Source organism: Hemiscyllium ocellatum, chromosome 7 (genome assembly GCF_020745735.1).
Source record: "Hemiscyllium ocellatum isolate sHemOce1 chromosome 7, sHemOce1.pat.X.cur, whole genome shotgun sequence".
Taxonomy (NCBI): Eukaryota; Metazoa; Chordata; class Chondrichthyes; order Orectolobiformes; family Hemiscylliidae; genus Hemiscyllium; species Hemiscyllium ocellatum.
The window spans coordinates 5643436-5665596 of NC_083407.1; the positions used below are offsets into that span (position 1 = coordinate 5643436).

The 22161-nt window shown below is 47.4% G+C and overlaps 1 protein-coding gene across 3 annotated transcripts in view; it reads right to left on the reverse strand.

Annotated features, from left to right (window-relative positions):
* LOC132817372 (mitochondrial chaperone BCS1) overlaps positions 1-13212 on the reverse strand; it is a 30513-nt gene extending 17301 nt beyond the window's left edge. For 2 of the 3 annotated variants that reach the window (XM_060827786.1, XM_060827784.1), the window contains exons 1-4: positions 13132-13212; positions 7052-7120; positions 3046-3414; positions 2056-2195 (exon numbers count right to left, since the gene is read on the reverse strand). In XM_060827786.1, the coding sequence (XP_060683769.1) occupies positions 2056-2195; positions 3046-3365 (460 nt within the window). In that variant the 5' untranslated portion in view covers positions 3366-3414; positions 7052-7120; positions 13132-13212. The remainder of the gene's footprint in view (positions 1-2055; positions 2196-3045; positions 3415-7051; positions 7121-13131) is intronic. The other variant, XM_060827785.1, reaches the window with a different exon arrangement.
* Positions 13213-22161: the final 8949 nt, after the last annotated feature.

Sequence of the window (22161 nt, forward strand, 5' to 3'; positions counted from 1 at the left end):
GTAATTTTTATTAATGACTTGGATGAGGGAGTCGAAGGGTGGGTCAGTAAATTTGCAGATGAGACGAAGATTGGTGGAGTTGTGGACAGTGAGGAGGGATGCTGTCGGCTGCAAAGGGACTTAGATATGATGCAGAGCTGGGCTGAGGAGTGGCAGATGGAGTTCAACCCTGCCAAGTGTGAGGTTGTCCATTTTGGAAGAACAAATAAGAATGCGGAATACAGGGTTAACAGTAGGGTTCTTAGTAAGGTGGGGGAGCAGAGGGATCTTGGGGTCTATGTACATAGATCTTTGAAAGTTGCCACTCAGGTGGATAGAGCTTGTAAGAAGGCCTATGGTGTATTAGCGTTCATTAACAGAGGGATTGAATTCAAGAGTCGTGAAGTGATGTTGCAGCCGTACAGGACTTTGGTTAGGCCACGTTTGGAGTACTGTGTGCAGTCTGGTCACCTCACTTTAGGAAAGATGTGGAAGCTTTGAAGAGGGTGCAGAGAAGATTTACCAGGACGTTGCCTGGAATGGAGAATAGGTCATACGAGGACAGGTTGAGAGTTCTCGGCCTTTTCTCGTTGGAACGGCGAAGGATGAGGGGTGACTTGATAGAGGTTTATAAGATGATCAGAGGAATAGATAGAGTAGACAGTCAGAAACTTTTTCCCCGGGTACAACAGAGTATTACAAGGGGACATAAATTTAAGGTGCAGTAACCATCTTACAGCACTATGCTGTATCAGTGAGTAACTAACTTAGAGCACTATGCTGTATCAGTGAATAACCATCTTACAGCACTAGGCTGTATCAGTGAGTAACCATCTTACAGCACTATGCTGTATCAGTGAATAACCATCTTACAGCACTAGGCTGTATCAGTGAATAACCATCTTACAGCACTATGCTGTATCAATGAGTAACTAACTTAGAGCACTATGCTGTATCAGTGAGTAACCATCTTACAGCACTAGGCTGTATCAGTGAATAACCATCTTACAGCACTATGCTGTATCAATGAGTAACTAACTTAGAGCACTATGCTGTATCAGTGAATAACCATCTTACAGCACTATGCTGTATCAGTGAGTAACCATCTTACAGCACTATGCTGTATCAGTGAGTAACCATCTTACAGCACTATGCTGTATCAGTGAATAACCATCTTACAGCACTATGCTGTATCAGTGAATAACCATCTTACAGCACTAGGCTGTATCAGTGAGTAACCATCTTACAGCACTATGCTGTATCAGTGAATAACCATCTTACAGCACTATGCTGTGTCAGTGAGTAACCATCTTACAGCACAATGCTGTATCAGTGAATAACCATCTTACAGCACTATGCTGTATCAGTGAATAACCATCTTACAGCACTAGGCTGTATCAGTGAATAACCATCTTACAGCACTATGCTGTATCAGTGAATAACCATCTTACAGCACTATGCTGTATCAGTGAGTAACCATCTTACAGCACTATGCTGTATCAGTGAATAACCATCTTACAGCACTATGCTGTATCAGTGAATAACCATCTTACAGCACTATGCTGTGTCAGTGAGTAACCATCTTACAGCACTAGGCTGTATCAGTGAGTAACCATCTTACAGCACTATGCTGTATCAGTGAATAACCATCTTACAGCACTATGCTGTATCAGTGAGTAACCATCTTACAGCACTATGCTGTATCAGTGAGTAACCATCTTACAGCACTATGCTGTATCAGTGAATAACCATCTTACAGCACTATGCTGTATCAGTGAGTAACCATCTTACAGCACTATGCTGTATCAGTGAGTAACCATCTTACAGCACTATGCTGTATCAGTGAATAACCATCTTACAGCACTATGCTGTATCAGTGAGTAACCATCTTACAGCACTATGCTGTATCAGTGAGTAACCATCTTACAGCACTATGCTGTATCAGTGAGTAACCATCTTACAGCACTATGCTGTATCAGTGAATAACCATCTTACAGCACTATGCTGTAACAGCACTATGCTGTATCAGCACTATGCTGTATCAGCACTATGCTGTATCATAAAGGAAACACGCACCTTCCCTTAAAATATCAAAGAAGACCTGGCGGTTACTGCCCAACGAGGTGAGGGTGACGGTCTCCCACGGGGTACCTGTGTGCAGGTCGATCATCTGCTTCTCCCGGTTTCTCTCCACCCGAAGCCATTTGCTCTTGTACCTGCAACAACCCAGCACAAAGTGAACCCCACAACCTTCAGGAACAGTGGGATGGAGTACAGTCCCAGTACTGACACTGACACCAGCAGGCCACCCCTGGGGAAGTGTCCACGGTTTGGGGGAGAGAATAGCAGCTGCACGCTGGCTTGAAGCACAATTAATCACTGTCCCCCACTGTCCTTCACTTCCCAGGAAAGGATATCAAACTTCAACATTCACTCCTATTTCTCCCCACGGATACAGTCTACCTGCTGAATATTTCCAGCATTAACTGTTATTATTTCATTAAAACATACTAAAGTTCCGGCTACACCAACCCCATCAAACACTCCCAGAACTGGGACAGCATGAGGTTAGATACAGAATAAAAGCTCCCTCTACACTGTCCCCCATCTAACACTCCCAGGACAGGGACAGCACGGGGTTAGATACAGAGTAAAGCTCCCTCTACACTATCCCCCTCAAACACTCCAGGACAGGGACAGCACAGGGTTAGATACAGAGTAAAAGCTCCCTCTACACTGTCCCCATCAAACACTCCCAGGACAGGGACAGCACGGGGTTAGATACAGAGTAAAGCTCCCTCTACACTGTCCCCATCAAACACTCCCAGGACAGGGACAGCACGGGGTTAGATACAGAGTAAAGCTCCCTCTACACTGTCCCCATCAAACACTCCCAGGACAGGGACAGCACAGTAACTATACAGAATGTTATGAATCTTTGGAATTTTCTACAATAGAGAGCAGTGCTGAGCATTGTTCTGATGACATTCAATGTTTTTTGGGCACAAGTACAGTAACGAGCATGGGGATAGAGCAGCACAATGGAGCACACATTCCTTCACTCACCAGATGAAGTGGTTTCCTGGGCTGGGAACAAAGTCGAAGGTTGTGCTGATTCTGCCGCTCTCGTGTTGGAGGTAGGATGTCTCAACACTAAGGTGCTGCGTCCGTTTGGCATGGTGCGTGATCCAGTTGAGTAACCAGTGGTAGCTCTTGTCTCGACTGGTCACCTCCAGCGTGATCATACAGTGCCTCCTGAAGGCGACCATCCCAAACTGCGCCCCTTTGCGAGCCAGCGCTAGGGCTGTTCCTACCCCGACCAGGCCAAAACCAGCCCCAAAGTATGGGTTATCTTTCAGGGCCAGAACAAAGTCTGAGAAAGGCATTGTTTACCAGTTCACTGGTGCGTAGGGAGCATGGTGTTAGCAGCAAGATCTACAGGAGACAGAATGCACATCAAAAACTCATCTGTAATGCAAACCAATTCCAAGCATGACTCACTAATAGGCCCAGGAGCTTGTGTCTGTAAGGTACTGAAAATAGCAACTGGTCACTCACATCATTCCCAGAATTATGAAAGTGTAGGAGGCCATTCAGCCCTTGCATCTGCACTAGCTCTCTGAGCCATTCTGAAGGCCTTTCCCTGTAACCCTGGGCAGTGTTTCTTCCACCTAGTGCCTCATGAATACCTCAACTGAACCTCCCTCCACCACACTGCGTGGGAATCCATTCCAGACCCTAACCACTTGTTGTGTGAAAACGCTTGTCTCACATCACATTTATTTCTTTAAAACTGCCCTGCTGTTTTTAACCCTCTGACGATTGGGAACACCTTCTTCCTATCTACTCTACCCTCACTCCTCATGATTTTGAGAACTTGTATCAAATCTTCTCTTAGCCACCCCCTCACCAAGTAAAACAGTCCCAATCTTTTTAATCCACCCTCATAACAGAAGGTCCTCGTCTGTGGAACCATTCTTGGAAACCTTTCCCACAGTCTCTCCAATGTGTTCACATCCTTCCCGAAGTGTGGACAATAACTCTAGACAATTATCCAGCTGATTACTAACAAGTGGGCGGCACGGTGGCACAGTGGTTAGCACTGCTGCCTCACAGCGCCAGGGACCTGGGTTCAATTCCCGACTCAGGTGACTGACTGTGTGGAGTTTGCACGTTCTCCCCGTGTCTGCGTGGGTTTCCTCCGGGTGCTCCGGTTTCCTCCCACAGTCCAAAGATGTGCGGGTCAGGTGAATTGGCCATGCTAAATTGCCCGTAGTGTTAAGTAAGGGGTAAACGCAGGGGTGTGGGTGGCGCTTCGGCGGGTCGGTGTGGACTTGTTGGGCCGAAGGGCCTGTTTCCACACTGTAAGTAATCTAATCTAAAAGTCTCTTAGTAACTTCAGTGGCCCCCCCATGTCCATTAATGCTGTATTAACTGCTCTCTATATTTGTTCTGCCCCCTTCAATGATTTATTCACATCCAGGTCCCTCTGCTGCTGCTCACCCTTTACAACAATACCCTCCATCTTCTTTCTCTCACGCGGTGATCAATGTTCTGGAGTAAAGCTTTAGACTTAAGTACCAAATGGTTTCCTCATCAGAAAACAACGGACACTGCACGCTGCAGAATACATCAACACACCTAGATGTGTATTTAAGGCATTGGAAGAACTTACATAGAAGCCAGAAGAGAGTTCAGGCACACCAAAGGTCAGGAGAGAGGGGGACACAGTCTGAGGGTCAGGAGAGAGAGGGACAGATAGGCTGAGGGTCAGGAGAGAGAGGGACAGATAGACTGAGGGTTAGGAAAGAGAGGGACAGATAGACTGAGGGTCAGGAGAGAGAGGGACAGATAGACTGAGGGTCAGGAGAGAGAGGGACAGATAGACTGAGGGTTAGGAGAGAGAGGGACAGATAGGCTGAAGGTTAGAAGAGAGACAGGGACAGATAGACTGAGGGTTAGGAGAGAGAGGGACACATAGACTGAGAGTTGTAGTGGTTCTGTTCGCCGAGCTGGAAGTTTTTGTTGCAAACGTTTCGTCCCCTGGCTAGGCGACATCATCAGTGCTGTGGAGCCTCCTGCGAAGCACTTCTTTGATGTTTCTTCCGGTATTTATAGTGGTCTGTCCTTGCCGCTTCCGGTTGTCAGTTTCAGCTGTCCGCTGTAGTGATTGGTATATTGGGTCCAGGTCGATGTGTTTGTTGATGGAGTTTGTGGATGAATGCCATGCCTCTAGGAATTCCCTGGCTGTTCTCTGTCTGGCTTGCCCTATGATAGTAGTGTTTTCCCAGTCGAATTCATGTTGCTTGTTGTCTGAGTGTGTGGCTACTAGGGATAGCTGGTCATGTCGTTTCGTGGCTAGTTGGTGTTCATATATGCGGATTGTTAGCTGTCTTCCTGTTTGTCCTATATAGTGTTTTGTGCAGTCCTTGCATGGTATTTTGTAAACTACGTTAGTTTGGCTCATGCTGGGTATTGGGTCCTTTGTTTTGGTAAGTTGTTGTCTGAGCGTGGCTGTTGGTTTGTGTGCCGTTATGAGTCCTAAGGGTCGCAGTAGTCTGGCTGTCAGTTCTGAAACGCTCCTGATGTATGGTAGTGTGGCTAGTCCTTTTGGTTGTGGCATGTCCTCGTTCCGTGGTCTATCTCTTAGGCATCTGTTGATAAAGTTGTGCGGGTATCCGTCTTTGGCGAATACCTTGTATAGGTGTTCCTCTTCCTCTTTTCGCAGTTCCAGTGTACTGCAGTGTGTTGTAGCTCTTTTGAATAGTGTCCTGATGCAGCTTCGTTTGTGTGTGTTGGGGTGGTTACTTTCATAGTTTAGGACTTGGTCTGTGTGTGTTGTTTTCCTGTGTACCCTAGTGGTGAATTCTCCGTTCGGTGTTCTCTGTACTATCACGTCTAGGAATGGGAGTTGGCTATCCTTTTCTACTTCTCTCGTGATTCGGATTCCTGTGAGTGTGGCGTTGATGATCCGGTGTGTTTTTTCTATTTCCGTGTTTTTGATGATAACGAACGTGTCATTGACATATCTGACCCAGAGTTTGGGTTGAATTTGTGGTAGGGCTGTTTGTTCTAACCTTTGCATAACTGCCTCTGCTATGAGTCCCGAGATTGGTGATCCCATGGGTGTTCCGTTGATTTGTTCGTATATCTGATTGTTGAATGTAAAGTGTGTGGTGAGGCACAAGTCCAGTAGTTTAAGTATGCCGTCCTTGTTGATAGGTTCGGCCTCCTGTGTTCTGTTATGTATGTCCAGTAGGTTGGCTATTGTTTCTCTGGCTAGGGTAGAGAAACTTTTAGACTGAGAGTTAGGAGAGAGACAGGGTCAGATAGGCTGAGGGTTAGGAGAGAGAGGGACAGATAGACTGAAGGTCTGGTGATACAAGCGACAGGTATAATGAGGGTGAGGAGTTGAACAACAAAGATGAACTCAAGGTGTTGATATCGATGAGACGAGAACACTGAAAGTCCCTGACCAAGTCCTCACGTAGAAATCTCCTGTAAAGATCTGAATTGCTGAAATTTGACTCCAAAATTCCTGGACTTCCCAACATCACGGTGCTGATACAGTCATTGATGTACAGCACGGAAACAGCTCCTATCCATGCCAACCAGATATCCTGAACTACTTGCCAGCACCTGGCCCATATCCCTCTAAACCCTTCTTATTCATATACCCATCCAGATGTCTTTTAAATGCTGTAGTTGTACCAGCCTCCACCACTTCCTCTGGCAGCTCATTCCATACACGTACCACCCTCTCCATGAAAACGTTGCCCCTTAGGTCTGTTTTAAATCTTGCCCCTCTCACTTTAAATCTATGCCGTTTGGTTTGGAATCTCCCACCCTGGGAAAAACATGACCTTGGCAATTCACCCTCTCCATGCCCCTCATGATTTTATAAACCTCCATAAGATCACCCCTCATCCTTCGACGCTTCAGTGAAAAACAGCCCAGCCTGTTCAGCCTCTCCCTGTCGGCCATTTCTGTTTCCAGCAGCAGGAAAAGCAGAAGCTTGAACCAGGGGCCTGCCAGAAAGGTGAGTCACTAATTTAAATTGTTCAAACCTTACCTCAGGTGTCAGAGCCCTCCATTTCTGTTTTCAGCAGCAGGAGGAGTGGGAGCTGGGACCAGGGACCTGCTGGGAAAGGCGAGTCGTTAATTAAAATTTTTACATCTGACATCAGAGAGCAGAGGTTTCTGGGAAAGCCACAGAAGTGAGTGTTTTCTAAATCTGAGACTGTAACCTGTAGGATCTCCCACCCATCCACCTCCTCGAACCTTAAACACCAGATCAGCTTCTCTTCTTCTCTACTTTCTGATAAAGGGGACTAGCAGGGGATGGCAGTGCAGGGACGGGAATGTTCTACCTGCATGATGCTGGAGGTGAGGGACACCATTAGAGTCCCCTCTATCTGACCCTCTAGCTATTGAGTCCTCGAAGACTAACACTCTCCTCTCCTTTCCTTTCTGTGGACTGAATAAGTAATCGTCTGTGTGTTGGTTGTGAGAGATGGCTGGGTAAGTTTCACCTTGATCTCTCTCTAAACTTAACACTCAATCGACCCTTCATCTCCTGGGACTCGGTGGTGATGGAATCTTTGACGTAACTCGCACACCAACAAGTCAAAGAGTCATAGAGATGTACAGCACGGAATCAGACCCTTCGGTCCAACCCGACCATGCCGACCAGATATCCCAACCCAATCTAGTCCCACCTGCCAGCACCTGGCCCATATCCCTCCAAACCCTTCCTATTCATATACCCATCCAAATGCCTCTTAAATGTTGCAATTGTACCAGCCTCCACACTTCCTCTGACAGCTCATTCCATACACGTACCACCCTCTGTGTGAATAAGTTGCCCCTTAGGTCTCTTATATCCTTCCCCTCTCACCCTAAACCAACGCCCTCTAGTTATGGACTCACCCATCCCAGAGAAAAGACTTTAAAATGTGTTGCTGGAAAAGCGCAGCAGGTCAGGCAGCATCCAAGGAGCAGGAGAATCGACGTTTCGGGCATAAGCCCTTCTTCAGGAATGAGGAGGGTGTGCCAAGCAGACTAAGATAAAAGGTAGGGAGGAGGGACTTGGGGGAGGGGCATTGGGAATACGATAGGTGGAAGGAGGTTAAGGTGAGGGTGATAGGCCGGAGTGGGGTGGGGGCGGAGAGGTCAGGAAGAAGATTGCAGGTTAGGAGGGCGGTGCTGAGTTCGAGGGTTGGGACTGAGAAAAGGTGGGGGGAGGGGAAATGAGGAAGCTGGAGAACTCTGCATTCATCCCTTGTGGTTGGAGGGTTCCCAGGCGGAAGATGAGGCGCTCTTCCTCCAGGCATCGTGTTGTTATGGTCTGGCGATGGAGGAGTCCAAGGACCTGCATGTCCTCGGTGGAGTGGGAGGGGGAGTTAAAGTGTTGAGCCACGGGGTGGTTGGGTTGGTCGGTCCGGGTGTCCCAGAGGTGTTCTCTGAAACATTCCGGAAGTAGGCGGCCTGTCTCCCCAATATAAAGGGGGCCACATCGGGTGCAGCGGATGCAGTAAATGATGTGTGTGGAGGTGCAGGTGAATTTGTGGTGGATATGGAAGGATCCCTTGGGGCCTTGGAGACAGGTAAGGGAGGAGGTGTGGACGCAAGTTGTGCATTTCTTGTGGTTGCAGGGGAAGGTGCCGGGAGTGGAGGTTGGGTTGGTGGGGGGTGTGGACCTGACGAGGGAGTCACGGAGGGAGTGGTCTTTCCGGAACGCTGATAGGGGAGGGGAGGGAAATATATCCTGGTGGTGGGGTCTGTTTGGAGATGGCAGAAATGACGAAGGATGATACGATGTATCTGGAGGATGGTGGGATGGTAGGTGAGGACCAGTGGGGTTCTGTCCTGGTGGCGATTGGAGGGGTGGGGTTCAAGGGCGGAGGAGCGGGAAGTGGAGGAGATGCGGTAGAGAGCATCGTTGACCACGTCGGATGGGAAATTGCAGTCTTTGAAGAAGGAGGCCATCTGGGCTGTATGGTATTGGAATTGGTCCTCCTGGGAGCAGATGCGGCGGAGATGAAGGAATTGGGAATATGGGATGGTGTTTTTACAGGGGTCAGGGTGGGAGGAGGTGTAGTCCAGGTAGCTGTGGGAGTCAGTCGGTTGAGAATAGATGTCTGTGTTGAGTTGGTCGCCTGAGATAGAGATGGAGAGGTCTAGGAAGGGGAGGGAGGAGTCTGAGACGGTCCAGGTAAATTTGACGTTGGGGTGGAAGGTGTTAGTAAAGTGGATGAACTGTTCAACCTCCTCGTGGGAGCACGAGGCAGCGCCGATACAGTCATCGATGTAGCGGAGGAAAAGGTGGGGGGTGGTGCCAGTGTAGCTGCGGAAGATGGACTGTTCCACATATCCTATGAAGAGGCAGGCATAGCTGGGGACCATGCGGGTGCCCATGGCAACTCCTTTAGTTTGGAGGAAATGGGAGGATTGGAAAGAGAAGTTGTTCAGGGTGAGGACCAGTTCAGTCAGTCGAAGGAGGGTGTCAGTGGAAGGGTACTGGTTGGTGCGGCGGGAAAGGAAGAAGCGGAGGGCTTTGAGTCCTTCGTGATGGGGGATGGAGGTGTACAGGGACTGGATGTCCATAGTGAAAATAAGGCGTTGGGGACCGGGGAAGCGAAAATCCTGGAGGAGGTGGAGGGCGTGGGTGGTGTCCCGAACGTAGGTGGGGAGTTCTTGGACTAAGGGGGACAGGACCGTGTCAAACAAAGTGATTGAGGACCTTGAGCCCCTGATTTGTTTGAAATTCTACAATGCCTGTTTCAAAAAAATAATTGTGTTGGTGGTCACGCTTCAGCCAGATGAGAGTATTGAATTAAATGCAGAGTTTTCACAAAATGAAAAGTCCACTTAATTTTGATACTTTGTTAAGATTTTAGAGAATATTAGAACTTGAGGCTGAGCTGTTTCATTTCTGTTGATTATCGTTAAGACTTCATCGGCCCCCTTCATATTGCAAATTCAAAGAATGTTGATCTCTACCAAAGTTGTCACTATAATTCCGACGGCTTTAATTGGGAAGTTTCATTTGGAGAACATATTTTATTATATTCTGCATTTGTTTCCTATGAATATTTGAGATTTAAATCTGAACCGAAACTGCCTCTTCAATGGTGAGAGCATAAGAAACTTTTTTTTGTTTTCTTGCTTTCCAGTCTTTTGACATACTCTTCTTGACAGCTTTCCTGATGAAGGCGTTTTGCCTGAAACGTTGATTTTCCTGCTACCTGACCTGTTGTGCTTTTCCAGCACCACACTCTTTACTCCAATCTCCAGTAACTGCAGCCCTCACTTTTACCGAGCTTTCACATTAGCCAAGTATCAATTTGATGAAGGAAAATCATTTTTGAATAACCTGAAAGAGGTACCTGAGGGTTTGATTTTAGGGCCACTGATTGTTGTTTATAATTGACTGAATTGTTTAGGCAGTACAATTTAGAAGTTTATGGATTATATAAAGCTCAATAATATCATAAATAGCGATGAGAGTAATAGACTTCAAGATGACTGAGAATGTTGAAATAGGCAGACACAATTTAGTGTAGTGAAATATATGAAATGAAAAGCTTTGTCTGCTTCTAGCAATGTTTGAGTACTGTATTCCCTGGTTATCGACCTCTGTCATGATCATTTACCACCTGATTTCCTGATGAAGGGCTTATGCTCGAAACGTCGAATTCCCTATTCCTGAGATGCTGCCTGACCTGCTGTGCTTTGACCAGCAACACATTTTCAGCTGTGATCTCCAGCATCTGCAGACCTCATTTTTTACTCGAACATTTTGCCACCATGAAGCCCGCCTATTCCCACTGCTCACGTGTGACTGAAATCATCAGCCATACCTTTCCAATCTCTAAACATTCTACCCTCCTAACCCACAGTCATCTAAAACTCTGTCATGCCTTAACTTGCAACAAGAAAAAACTGAGGACCGCAGATGCTGGAAGGTCAGAATCGATAAAATGCAGAGCTGGTAAAAGCACGCCAGGTCAAGCAGCATCAGAGGAGCAACCAAGTGGATGTTTCCATGAAGGGTCCTGTCCAAAACATCAACTTTCCTGCTTTTCTGCTGTTGTTTGACCTGCTGTGCTTTTTCCAGCTCCACATTTTAACTTGCAACAAGACTTGCTACCCAACTGTTGGAGTTATTGGGCCTATATTGGCTCCCAGGATTTTGAAATTCTAATTTGTGGCTTCAGTCTCTATTGCCTCACTCCTCCTTGTGGGGATGGCTCAAAGGGCTGAATGCTGTACTTCTACTTTCTATTGTTGTAATCTCATGCAACCCGAGGTAGAATGTGACAAGTCATTTTTGAAAAATTAATTCATGGAATGTGAGCGTCACTGGCTGGGCCCAGCATTTATTACCCATCCCTAGTTTAGAAAACTTACAGTGTGGAAACAGGCCCTTCGGCGCAACAAGTCCACACCGATCCACCGAAGCGGAACCCATCCATACCCCTACATTTACCCCTTACCTAACACTACGAGCAATTTAGCACGGCCAATTCACCTGGCCCGCACATCTTTGGATTGTGGGAGGAAACCGGAGCACCCGGAGGAAACCCACACAGACACGGGGAGAGCGTGTAAACTCCACACAGTCAGTCGCCCGAGTCAGGAATTGAACCCGGATCTCTAGCGCTGCGAGGCAGCAGTGCTAGCCACTGTGCCACCGTGCCACCCCTTGAGAAAGTGGGGGTGAGCTGCCTCTTGAACCACTGCAGTCCATGTGCTGTGGGTAGACCCATAATGCCATTAGGGAGGGAATTCCAGGATTCTGACCCAGTGACCGTGAAGTAACAGCAATATATTTCCAAGTCAGGATGGTGAGGGGCTTGGAGGGGAACTTGCAGGGGGTGGTGTTCCCATGGATCTGCTGTCCTTGTCCTTCTAGATAGAAGTGGTTGTGGGTTTAGAATATCCTTTTGAATGGTAGATGTTTCACCTTAAGGAAGAGACAAAAACTAGGGATCACTATTTGAGAATAAGGGGTTGCCCATTTAAAGCATGATGAGAAGGTTTTTCCCTCTCAGAGGGTCAATGATCTGTGGAACTCTCTTTCCCAAAAGGTGATGGAGACTGGAACAAGGAATACATTTTCAGGCAGAAATAGATAGATTCTTGATTGACAGTGGAGTTTCCAGATAAGTGAGATGATACAGATCACACTACGATCAGATGAGCCACAATCTTCTCGACTGGCAGAGCAGGCTCGAATCCATGGGTGTTCTTAACTCTCTGACACTCTCTAACTGTGGCCATTAGTACAACCCCAATCTGAATAATCTGATTGGCAGCTGAGCCTTGAGCGACCTGGGATCCTAAGATCTGGAATTCTCTCCGTAACCTTTCCCTCCACATATTCCTAACATCTTCGTCTTTGAAAAGACTTTGGGTTCACCTGCCCCGAACATCAAGCAGAATGTCGAATGTTGCTGTGACAAGCCTGAGGCTGCATCACTATCTGAAAGGTGCTCTACAAATGTAAGTTGTTGTTGATGGCGAGACAGAGAAACTCACTGTTTACACACTCGCCCTAATGTTCACAGTGCTCACACTCACTGTTTACACACTCGCCCTAATGTTCACGGTGCTCACACTCACTGTTTACACACTCGCCCTAATGAGCACGGTGCTCACACTCGCCCTATTGTACACGGTGCTCACACTCACTGTTTACACACTCGCCCTAATGAGCACAGTGCTCACACTCACTGTTTACACACTCGCCCTAATGAGCACGGTGCTCACACTCGCTCTAATGTTCACAGTGCTCACACTCACTGTTTACACACTCGCCCTATTGTACACAGTGCTCACACTCACTGTTTACACACTCGCCCTATTGTACACGGTGCTCACACTCACTGTTTACACTCGCCCTAATGAGCACAGTGCTCACACTCACTGTTTACACACTCGCCCTATTGTACACGGTGCTCACACTCACTGTTTACACACTCGCCCTAATGAGCACGGTGCTCACACTCGCTGTTTGCACACTCACTGTTTACACGCGGGTTTTCACACTATTTTCTGTGTCGGCTTTACACAATGTTTTATTTTCTAATCTACACACTTCCTCGCTGTTTTTACTCTGATTTACACACTCACTATTCTCACACTTACTCCGATTTGAACTTTAACTCCTCCCGCGCTGCCGATCCCGCTCGTTTCCGGTCCGCTGGTTGTGTATTTCCGGCCGGTGCCAGGACCCCGCGGAAAGGTTCCGGACCCGGAGCCGGGAGGAACCAGGAAGTGGGTGCACCCGGGGGGCGGGGCCTGAGGGGCTCCTGGAGCCTTCACCAACCAATCAGAGCCTTCACACCGGGCATCCCGGGGCGGGGGGAGAGACTGGGTTATCACTATTGGCTGGTTAGGAGCTGGTTATCACTATTGGCTGGTTATCACTATTGGCTGGTTAGGAGCTAGTTATCACTATTGGCTGGTTATCACCATTGGCTGGTTAGGAGCTAGTTAGGGGCTGGTTATCACTATTGGCTGGTTAGGAGCTAGTTATCACCATTAGCTTGTTAGGAGCTGGTTATCACTATTGGTTGGTTATCACCATTGGCTGGTTAAGGGCTGGTTATCACTATTGGCTGGTTAGGAGCTAGTTATCACTATTGGCTGGTTAGGGGCTTGTTAGGAGCTGGTTATCACTATTGGTTGGTTAGGGGCTGGTAATCACCATTGGCTGGAGTTGTTTAACACTTGGTTCACTTTATTGGCTAGTTGGGTATTTTTCAGTTAAAACTGGCTGTTCTCCCTGTTTTCCAGTACTTTCCGTTGTCTCTCAGTTGCTCATTGTCCTATCCACTTCACCCTTAACACTGCGGTTTGAAGACATAATTTTAAGGCATCTATACGTCATCCACTGTGTCCTTCTCCTAGTGAATACTGAGAAAAAGTATTTGTTAAGGAACCTACCCACTTCATCAACTCCGCAGATAAATGACCTTGAGTGGACTTACCTTTTCCCTAGCTCCTCTCTTACTCCTTGTATATGCATAAAATATCTTGGGATTTTCAAAGTTTGTGAGAAGATTTGTAGCTCGGGTGCTCGTTGTTGTGGTTCTGTTCGCCGAGCTGGAAGTTTTTGTTGCAAACGTTTCGTCCCCTGGCTAGGCGACATCCTCAGTGCTCTGGAGCTTCCTGCGAAGCGCTTCTTTGATGTTTCTTCCGGTATTTATAGTGGTCTGTCCTTGCCGCTTCCGGTTGTCAGTTTCAGCTGTCCGCTGTAGTGGTTGGTATATTGGGTCCAGGTCGATGTGTTTGTTGATGGAGTTTGTGGATGAATGCCATGCCTCTAGGAATTCCCTGGCTGTTCTCTGTCTGGCTTGCCCTATGATAGTGGTGTTGTCCCAGTCGAATTCATGTTGCTTGTTGTCTGAGTGTGTGGCTACTAGGGATAGCTGGTCGTGTTGTTTCGTGGCTAGTTGATGTTCATGTGTGCGGATTGTTAGCTGTCTTCCTGTTTGTCCTATATATGTTTGTCGCATACATGAACATCAACTAGCCACGAAACGACACGACCAGCTATCCCTAGTAGCCACACACGCAGACAACAAGCAACATGAATTCGACTGGGAAAACACTACTATCATAGGGCAAGCCAGACAGAGAACAGTCAGGGAATTCCTAGAGGCATGGCATTCATCCACAAACTCCATCAACAAACACATCGACCTGGACCTAATATACCAACCACTACAGCGGACAGCTGAAACTGACACCCGGAAGCGGCAAGGACAGACCACTATAAATACCGGAAGAAACATCAAAGAAGCGCTTCGCAGGAGGCTCCAAAGCACTGATGATGTCGCCTAGCCAGGGGACGAAACGTTTGCAACAAAAACTTCCAGCTCGGCGAACAGAACCACAACATCTTGGGATTTTCCTTAATCCTGCTTGCCAAAGACACAACCTCATTTAGCAATCCCCCCTCCCCTCCCCCCCCAGTTCCTTGACTGAGTTCTTTCTGCTTTCTTTGCATTCTTTGAGGGCTCTGTCTATCTTCAGTTTCCTAAGTCTTACAGACGCCTCTTTCTCCATATTGTTTACAAGTCAGAGCTCTCTCATTTAAGACAGAGAAGAATGAAAACTATTTTCTTTCAAGGCTGAGTGTCTTTGGAGCTCTCTTCCAGAGAAGGTGAAGGAAGCAGATTTATATTTATAAAGCAGATATAGATTATGGTTAAGCAAATGGTATCAGGGTTGGACATGTTGATTTGAGGTTACAATCAGATCAGCCATGATCTTATTGAACGGAGGAATAGCTCAATGGAGCATAGCCTACTCCTACTCCCTTTTCCTATGTTCATCTATCCTCCATGTGACTTCAGATCCACAGCAATATGATTGACATTCAACTGCCTTCTGAAATAGCCCAAACAATTTACTCAGTTTTAAGAACAATTAGTGATTGACAAAACACCCTGCCAGCAGCGCTGATCCCAGTATTTAAAAATTGGCTGTACTGTGCTTGGGGATATTCCTAACGTGCCACATAAATGTGTTGAAATTCTGTACGGGATGGTTGGCTTTTATTACAGATCCCTAATAACCCTCAAAGATTCAGAGGAGAGCAAGGAAACATGCTAGAGTTTAGAAGAATTAGAGGAGATATAATTGGAGTACACAAGATGCTAAAGTCAATTAACAAAGTAAACATAGAGCAGACGTTTACCCTTGAGAGAGAAATTAGAATGAGGGGTAATTGTTTTAAATCTGCTATCTCTTGGCTTAAAACAGAGCTATGCTGAAAATGTGTTGCTGGTTAAAGCACAGCAGGTCAGGCAGCATCTCAGGAATAGGGAATTCGACGTTTCGAGCATAAGCCCTTCATCAGGAATGAGAGAGAGTAGCCAAGCAGGCTAAGATAAAAGGTAGGGAGGAGGGACTTGGAGGAGGGGCGATGGAGGTGGGATAGGTGGAAGGAGGTCAAGGTGAGGGTGATAGGCCGGAGTGGGGTGGGGGCGGAGAGGTCAGTAAGGAGATTGCAGGTTAGGAGGGCGGTGCTGAGTTGAGGGAACCGACTGAGACAAGGTGAGGGGAGGGGAAATGAGGAAACTGGAGAAATCTGAATTCATACCTTGTGGTTGGAGGGTTCCCAGGCGGAAGATGAGGCGCTCCTCCTCCAGCCGTCGTGTTGTTATGTTCTACCGGTGGAGGAGTCCAAGGACCTGCATGTCCTCGGTGGAGTGGGAGGGAGAGTTAAAGTGTTGAGCCACGGGGTGGTTGGGTTGGTTGGTCCGAGCGGCCCAGAGGTGTTCTCTGAAGCGTTCCGCAAGTAAGCGGCCTGTCTCCCCAATATAGAGGAGGCCACATCGGGTGCAGCGGATGCAATAGATGATGTGTGTGGAGGTACAAGTGAACTTGTGGCGGATATGGAAGGATCCCTTGGGGCCTTGGAGGGAAGTGAGTGTGGAGGTGTGGGCACAAGTTTTACATTTCCTGCGGTTGCAGGGGAAGGTGCCGGGGGTGGAGGTTGGGTTGGTGGGGGGTGTGGATCTGACGAGGGAGTCACGAAGGGAGTGGTCCTTGCGGAACGCTGATAGGGGAGGGGAGGGAAATATATCCTTGGTGGTGGGGTCCGTTTGGAGGTGGCGGAAATGACGGTGGATGATACGCTGGATACGGAGGTTGGTGGGGTGGTAGGTGAGAACCAGTGGGGTTCTGTCCTGGTGGCGGTTGGAGGAGCGGGGCTCAAGGGCGGAGGAGCGGGAAGTGGAGGAGATGCGATGGAGGGCATCGTCGATCACGTTTGGGGGGAATCTGCGGTCCTTGAAGAAGGAGGCCATCTGGGCTGTGCGGTGTTGGAACTGGTCCTCCTGGGAGCAGATGCGGCGGAGACGAAGGAATTGGGAATATGGGATGGAGTTTTTGCAGGGGGCAGGGTGAGAGGAGGTGCAGTCTAGGTAGCTGTGGGAGTCAGTCGGTTTATAGTAGATGTCTGTGTTGAGTCGGTCGCCCGAGATAGAGATGGAAAGGTCTAGGAAGGGGAGGGAGGAGTCTGAGACAGTCCAGGTGAATTTGAGGTCGGGATGGAAGGTGTTAGTAAAGATGATGAACTGTTCAACCTCCTCGTGGGAGCACGAGGCAGCGCCGATACAGTCATCGATGTAGCGGAGGAAAAGGTGGGGGGTGATGCCAGTGTAGTTGCGGAAGATGGACTGTTCCACATATCCTACGAAGAGACAGGCATAGCTGGGGCCCATGCGGGTGCCCATGGCAACTCCTTTAGTTTGGAGGAAGTGGGAGGATTGAAAAGAGAAGTTATTCAGGGTGAGGACCAGTTCAGTCAGTCGAAGGAGGGTGTCAGTGGAAGGGTACTGGTTGGTGCGGCGGGACCCTTGACCTCCTTCCACCTATCCCACCTCCATCGCCCCTCCCCCAAGTCCCTCCTCCCTACCTTTTATCTCCTTACTGACCTCTCCGCCCCCACCCCACTCCGGCCTATCACCCTCACCTTGACCTCCTTCCACCTATCCCACCTCCATCGCCCCTCCCCCAAGTCCCTCCTCCCTACCTTTTATCTTAGCCTGCTTGGCTACTCTCTCTCATTCCTGATGAAGGGCTTATGCTCGAAACGTCGAATTCCCTATTCCTGAGATGCTGCCTGGCCTGCTGTGCTTTAACCAGCAACACATTTTCAGCTGTGATCTCCAGCATCTACAGACCTCATTTTTTACTTAAAACAGAGCTATAAATAAGACCATAAGACATAGGAGTGGAAGTAAGGCCATTCGGCCCATTGAGTCCACTCCACCATTCAATCATGGCTGATGGGCATTTCAACTCCACTTACCAGCGTTCTCCCCGTAGCCCTTAATTCCTTGTGACATCAGCAATTTATCAATCTCTGCCTAGAAGACATTTAGCGTCCTGGCCTCCACTGCACTCTGCGGCAATGAATTCCACAGGTAAATGAGGAATTTCTTTTCTCAAGGGTCGTGAATCTGTATAATTTATTACCTAGAGTGAGGGGATGCTGGGATTATGAGTAAATTGGAGATAGATTTTTAATTCACTAATTTTAATTAGTAATTAAGGTTACTGAAGGGTTATGGCAAGCAGGCAGGAAAATGGAATTGAGGCAGATATAAGATCCACAACAGGCTGAATTGCAAAATGACAATGCTCGTTGTAAATTACAGGTAGTCCCAGATTGTGAACAGGTTTCATTCTGGAATCTGTTTACAAGTTGATTTGTACATCAGAACACAACGCAAGGCAAGTAAAAGGAGTTGTTTGTAATTACAGAATCTGTATGTCAGATCCTCAAAATTTACACCTCTGATTGAGGTTACAGTTTATGTCACAGGTGCTTAAGAAAGCATTTAGCATGCATGCCTTCATTGCTTAGACCATTGAGTATAGAAGTTGGGATGCCATGTGGAGGAGGTAAGGATATTGGTAAGACCTCATCTGGGGTACTGAGTCCAATTCTGATCATCCTACTATAGCAAGAATATTATTAAATTGGAGAGGGTTCAGAAAAGAATTACCAGGATGTTGCTGGAACTGGAGGGTTTGAATTATAAAAATGGGCTGGGACTTTTTCACTGGAGGGAAAAAGTGAGGACTGCAGATGCTGGAGATCAGAGCTGAAAATGTGTTGCTGGAAAAGCACAGCAGGTCAGGCAGCATCCAAGGAGCAGGAGAGTCGACATTTCGGGCATGAGCCCTTCCTCAGGATTCCTGAAGAAGGGCTCATGCCTGAAACATCGACTCTCCTGCTCCTTGGATGCTGCCTGACCTGCTGTGCTTTTCCAGCAACACATTTTCAGCACTTTTTCACTGGAGCCTAGGAGATTGAGTGGTGACCTTTACAGAGGGTTACAAAATCATGAGGGACATTGATAAGGTCAATAGCAAAGGTTTTTTTTTCCCTAGCGCGGTCAAGTTCAAAATTAGGGGTCATATTTTTAAGGGGAGAAGAAGGAAGTTTTAAAAAGGATACGAAGAGCAACTTCTTTTTTAAAAAAAAGAGTGGTTCATGTGTAGAATGAACTGCCAGATGAAGTGGTGGATGTGGGTACAGATACAGCCTTTTAAAAAAACATTTCGATAAGTTTATGAATAGGAAACTATTTGAAGGGACATGGGCCAAACACAAGCAGGTGGGACCAGTTTAGTTTGGGGAACATTATCAATATGAATTCCTAGCCTCTAACCTGCTCTTGTAATTCTGTATTTATGAGGCAAATCCAATTGTGTTTCTGGGGGATTCAGTGATGGTAACAGTGATGGGTCCATTTCTGTGATCTAAGTCAGATATTCATAAATAAGAAACTCCTGTATTTTCTGTCAAACCACCAATTTCACCTTTCAATCCCCTTCTAATACACAAGTTTTTAAAATGATATCTAGCAAACGTATTTTTAACATTCACTCACGGGGATGTGGGCACCGCTGGCTAGGCCAGTATTTATTAGGTAAAAACAATGACTGCAGATGCTGGAATTACAAGAGTCTAGATTAGAGTGGTGCTGGAAAAGCACAGCAGGTCAGGCAGCATCCGAGGAGCAGGAAAAATCGACGTTTCGGGCAAAAGCCCTTCATCTGGAATAGAGGCAGAGTGCCTGCAGGGTGGAGAGATAAATGAGAGGAGGGTGGGGGTGGGGAGAAAGTAACAAAGAGTACAATGGGTGAATGAGGGTGGGGATGAAGGTGATAGGTCCCTGACCTATCACCTCCATCCCCAGCCCCATTGTATTCTTTGCTACCTCCCTCCACCCTCCTCCCTTACCTCTCTCCTCCATCCCCACCCCCACTCACCTATTGTTCTCTGTGCTACTTTCCCCCACCCCCACCCCCTTCTCATTTATCTGTCCACCCTGCAGGCACTCTGCCACTATTCCAGATGAAGGGCTTTTGCCCGAAACACGATTTTCCTGCTTCTCGGATGCTGCCTGAACTGCTGTGCTTTTCCAACACCACTCTAATCTAGAATCAGCATTAATTGTTCATCCCCACTTGCTCTTGAGAAAGTGATGTGAGGGAATTCAAGGATTTGAACCCAGAGACAGTGAAGGAACAGCGATATATTTTCAGGTCAGGATGGTGAATGGCTTGGAGGGGAACTTGCAGGGGTTGTATACCCCATGTATCTGCTGCCCTTGTCCTTCTGGATGGAAATGGACAGATGCTGCCTGAGGATCTTCGGTGAATTCCTGCAGTGCAACTTGTGGATGGTACACACTGCTGCGACTGAGCGTTGGTGGGGGACGGAGGGGATGATGTGCCAAATCAAGTGGCTGCTTTGTCCTGGATGGTGTCAAGCTTCTTCAGGGTTGTTAAAACTGCACACATCCTGGAAGTGGGGAGTCCACCATCAGTCTACAGACTTGTGCCTTTTAGATGGTAGAGACTGTGGGGAGTCAGGTGAGTTACTCTCAGTATTCCTAGCCTCTGACCTGCTCTTGTAATTATTGAGTTTCTGGGGGAATTCAGAGATGGTAACGCAATTGAATCTCAAAGGATGGTGATTAGCTGGTCTTTTACTGGAGATGGTCAGCACCTAACATTTGAGTAATGTTATTTGCCACTTGTCAGCCCAAGCCTGGATATTGTCCAGATCTTGTTCCATTTGAACATGGACTGCTTCAGAATTTGAGGAATGGTGAATGGTGCTGAACATTGTACAATCATCAGCAAATATTCCCACTCCTGACCTTATGATGAAGGGAAGGTCATTGATGAAGCAGCTGAAGATTGCTGGGATCAGACACTACCCTGAGGAACTCCTGCAGAGACAATAGACAATAGGTGCAGGAGTAGGCCATTCTGCCCTTCGAGCCTGCACCACCATTCAATATGATCATGGCTGATCATCCCTAATCAGTATCCTGTTCCTGCCTTATCTCCATAACCCTTGATTCCACTATCCTCGAGCGCTCTATCCAACTCTTTCTTAAATGAATCCAGAGACTGGGCCTCCACTGCCCTCTGGGGCAGAGCATTCCACACAGCCACCACTCTCTGGGTGAAGAAGTTTCTCCTCATCTCTGTCCTAAATGTCTACCCCGTATTTTTAAGCTGGTTCGGCACTCACCCATCAGTGGAAACATGCCTCCTGCCTCCAGAGTGTCCAATCCTTTAATAATCTTATATGTCTCAATCAGATCCCCTCTCAGCTTTCTAAACTCAAGGGTATACAAGCCCAGTCGCTTCAGTCTTTCAGCGTGAGGTATTCCTGCCATTCCAGGAATTGATGTCCTGGAGCTGGGATAACTGACCCCCAATAATCACATTCATCTTTCAAAGTGTCAGATATGACTCCAAACAACAGTGTTTACCCACTGATACCCATTGACTCCAGTTTTGCCAGGGCTCCTTAATGCCACACTCTTGTCTAATGCAGCCTTGATGTCAAGGGCTGTCAGTCTCCCCTCCCCCCTGGAATTCAGCTCTTTTGAGCATGTTTGAACCAAGGTTGTAATGAGTTCAGGAGTTGAGTGGTCCTAGGGGAACCCAAACTGGGCATCACTGAGGGGGTGCTGGTTGATAGCACTGTTGCTGACATCCTCCATCACTTTACTGGTGATAGAGAGGAGACAGGTTGGATTTGTCCTGCTTTTTGTACACAGGACATAACCTTGGAAATTTTCCACATCATTGGGTAGAACAGCTTGGCTAGGGGAACAGCAAGTTCTGGAGCACAAGTCTTCAGTGCTATTGCTGGAATGTTGTCAGAGCCCACGACCGTTGCACTATCCTGTGTCTCCAACCATTTGTTAATATCATGTGGAATGAATGAAGTTGGCTGAAACTGATGCTGGAGACCACTGGAGCAGACCCAGATGCAGTCACTTGGCACCTCGAGCTGATAATTGCTTTGGAAACTTTAGCCTTTCGGAGAGAATATTTATCCAGAAACTCCTCAGAAGAGCAGGAATGTGGTGCAAAATGGGTGTCCTCGAGTAAAGCATGAATTCCAGGGTGAGGCAGTGGCGTTCTGAGGCAGAATACAATGGTCCATCCCTCCCCCAAATACCTACTATTCATTTCAAGCCAATCTGAAATTCTTAAAGCAGAGCAAACTTCTTTTTTTTGAACGGAATCATCTTTTATTGTCACAAATCTCTGCGTGAGCTGTGTTTTTAAAAAAAAAATCACAGGGACAGCAGCAATCATCACAGGAAAAAAATTGAT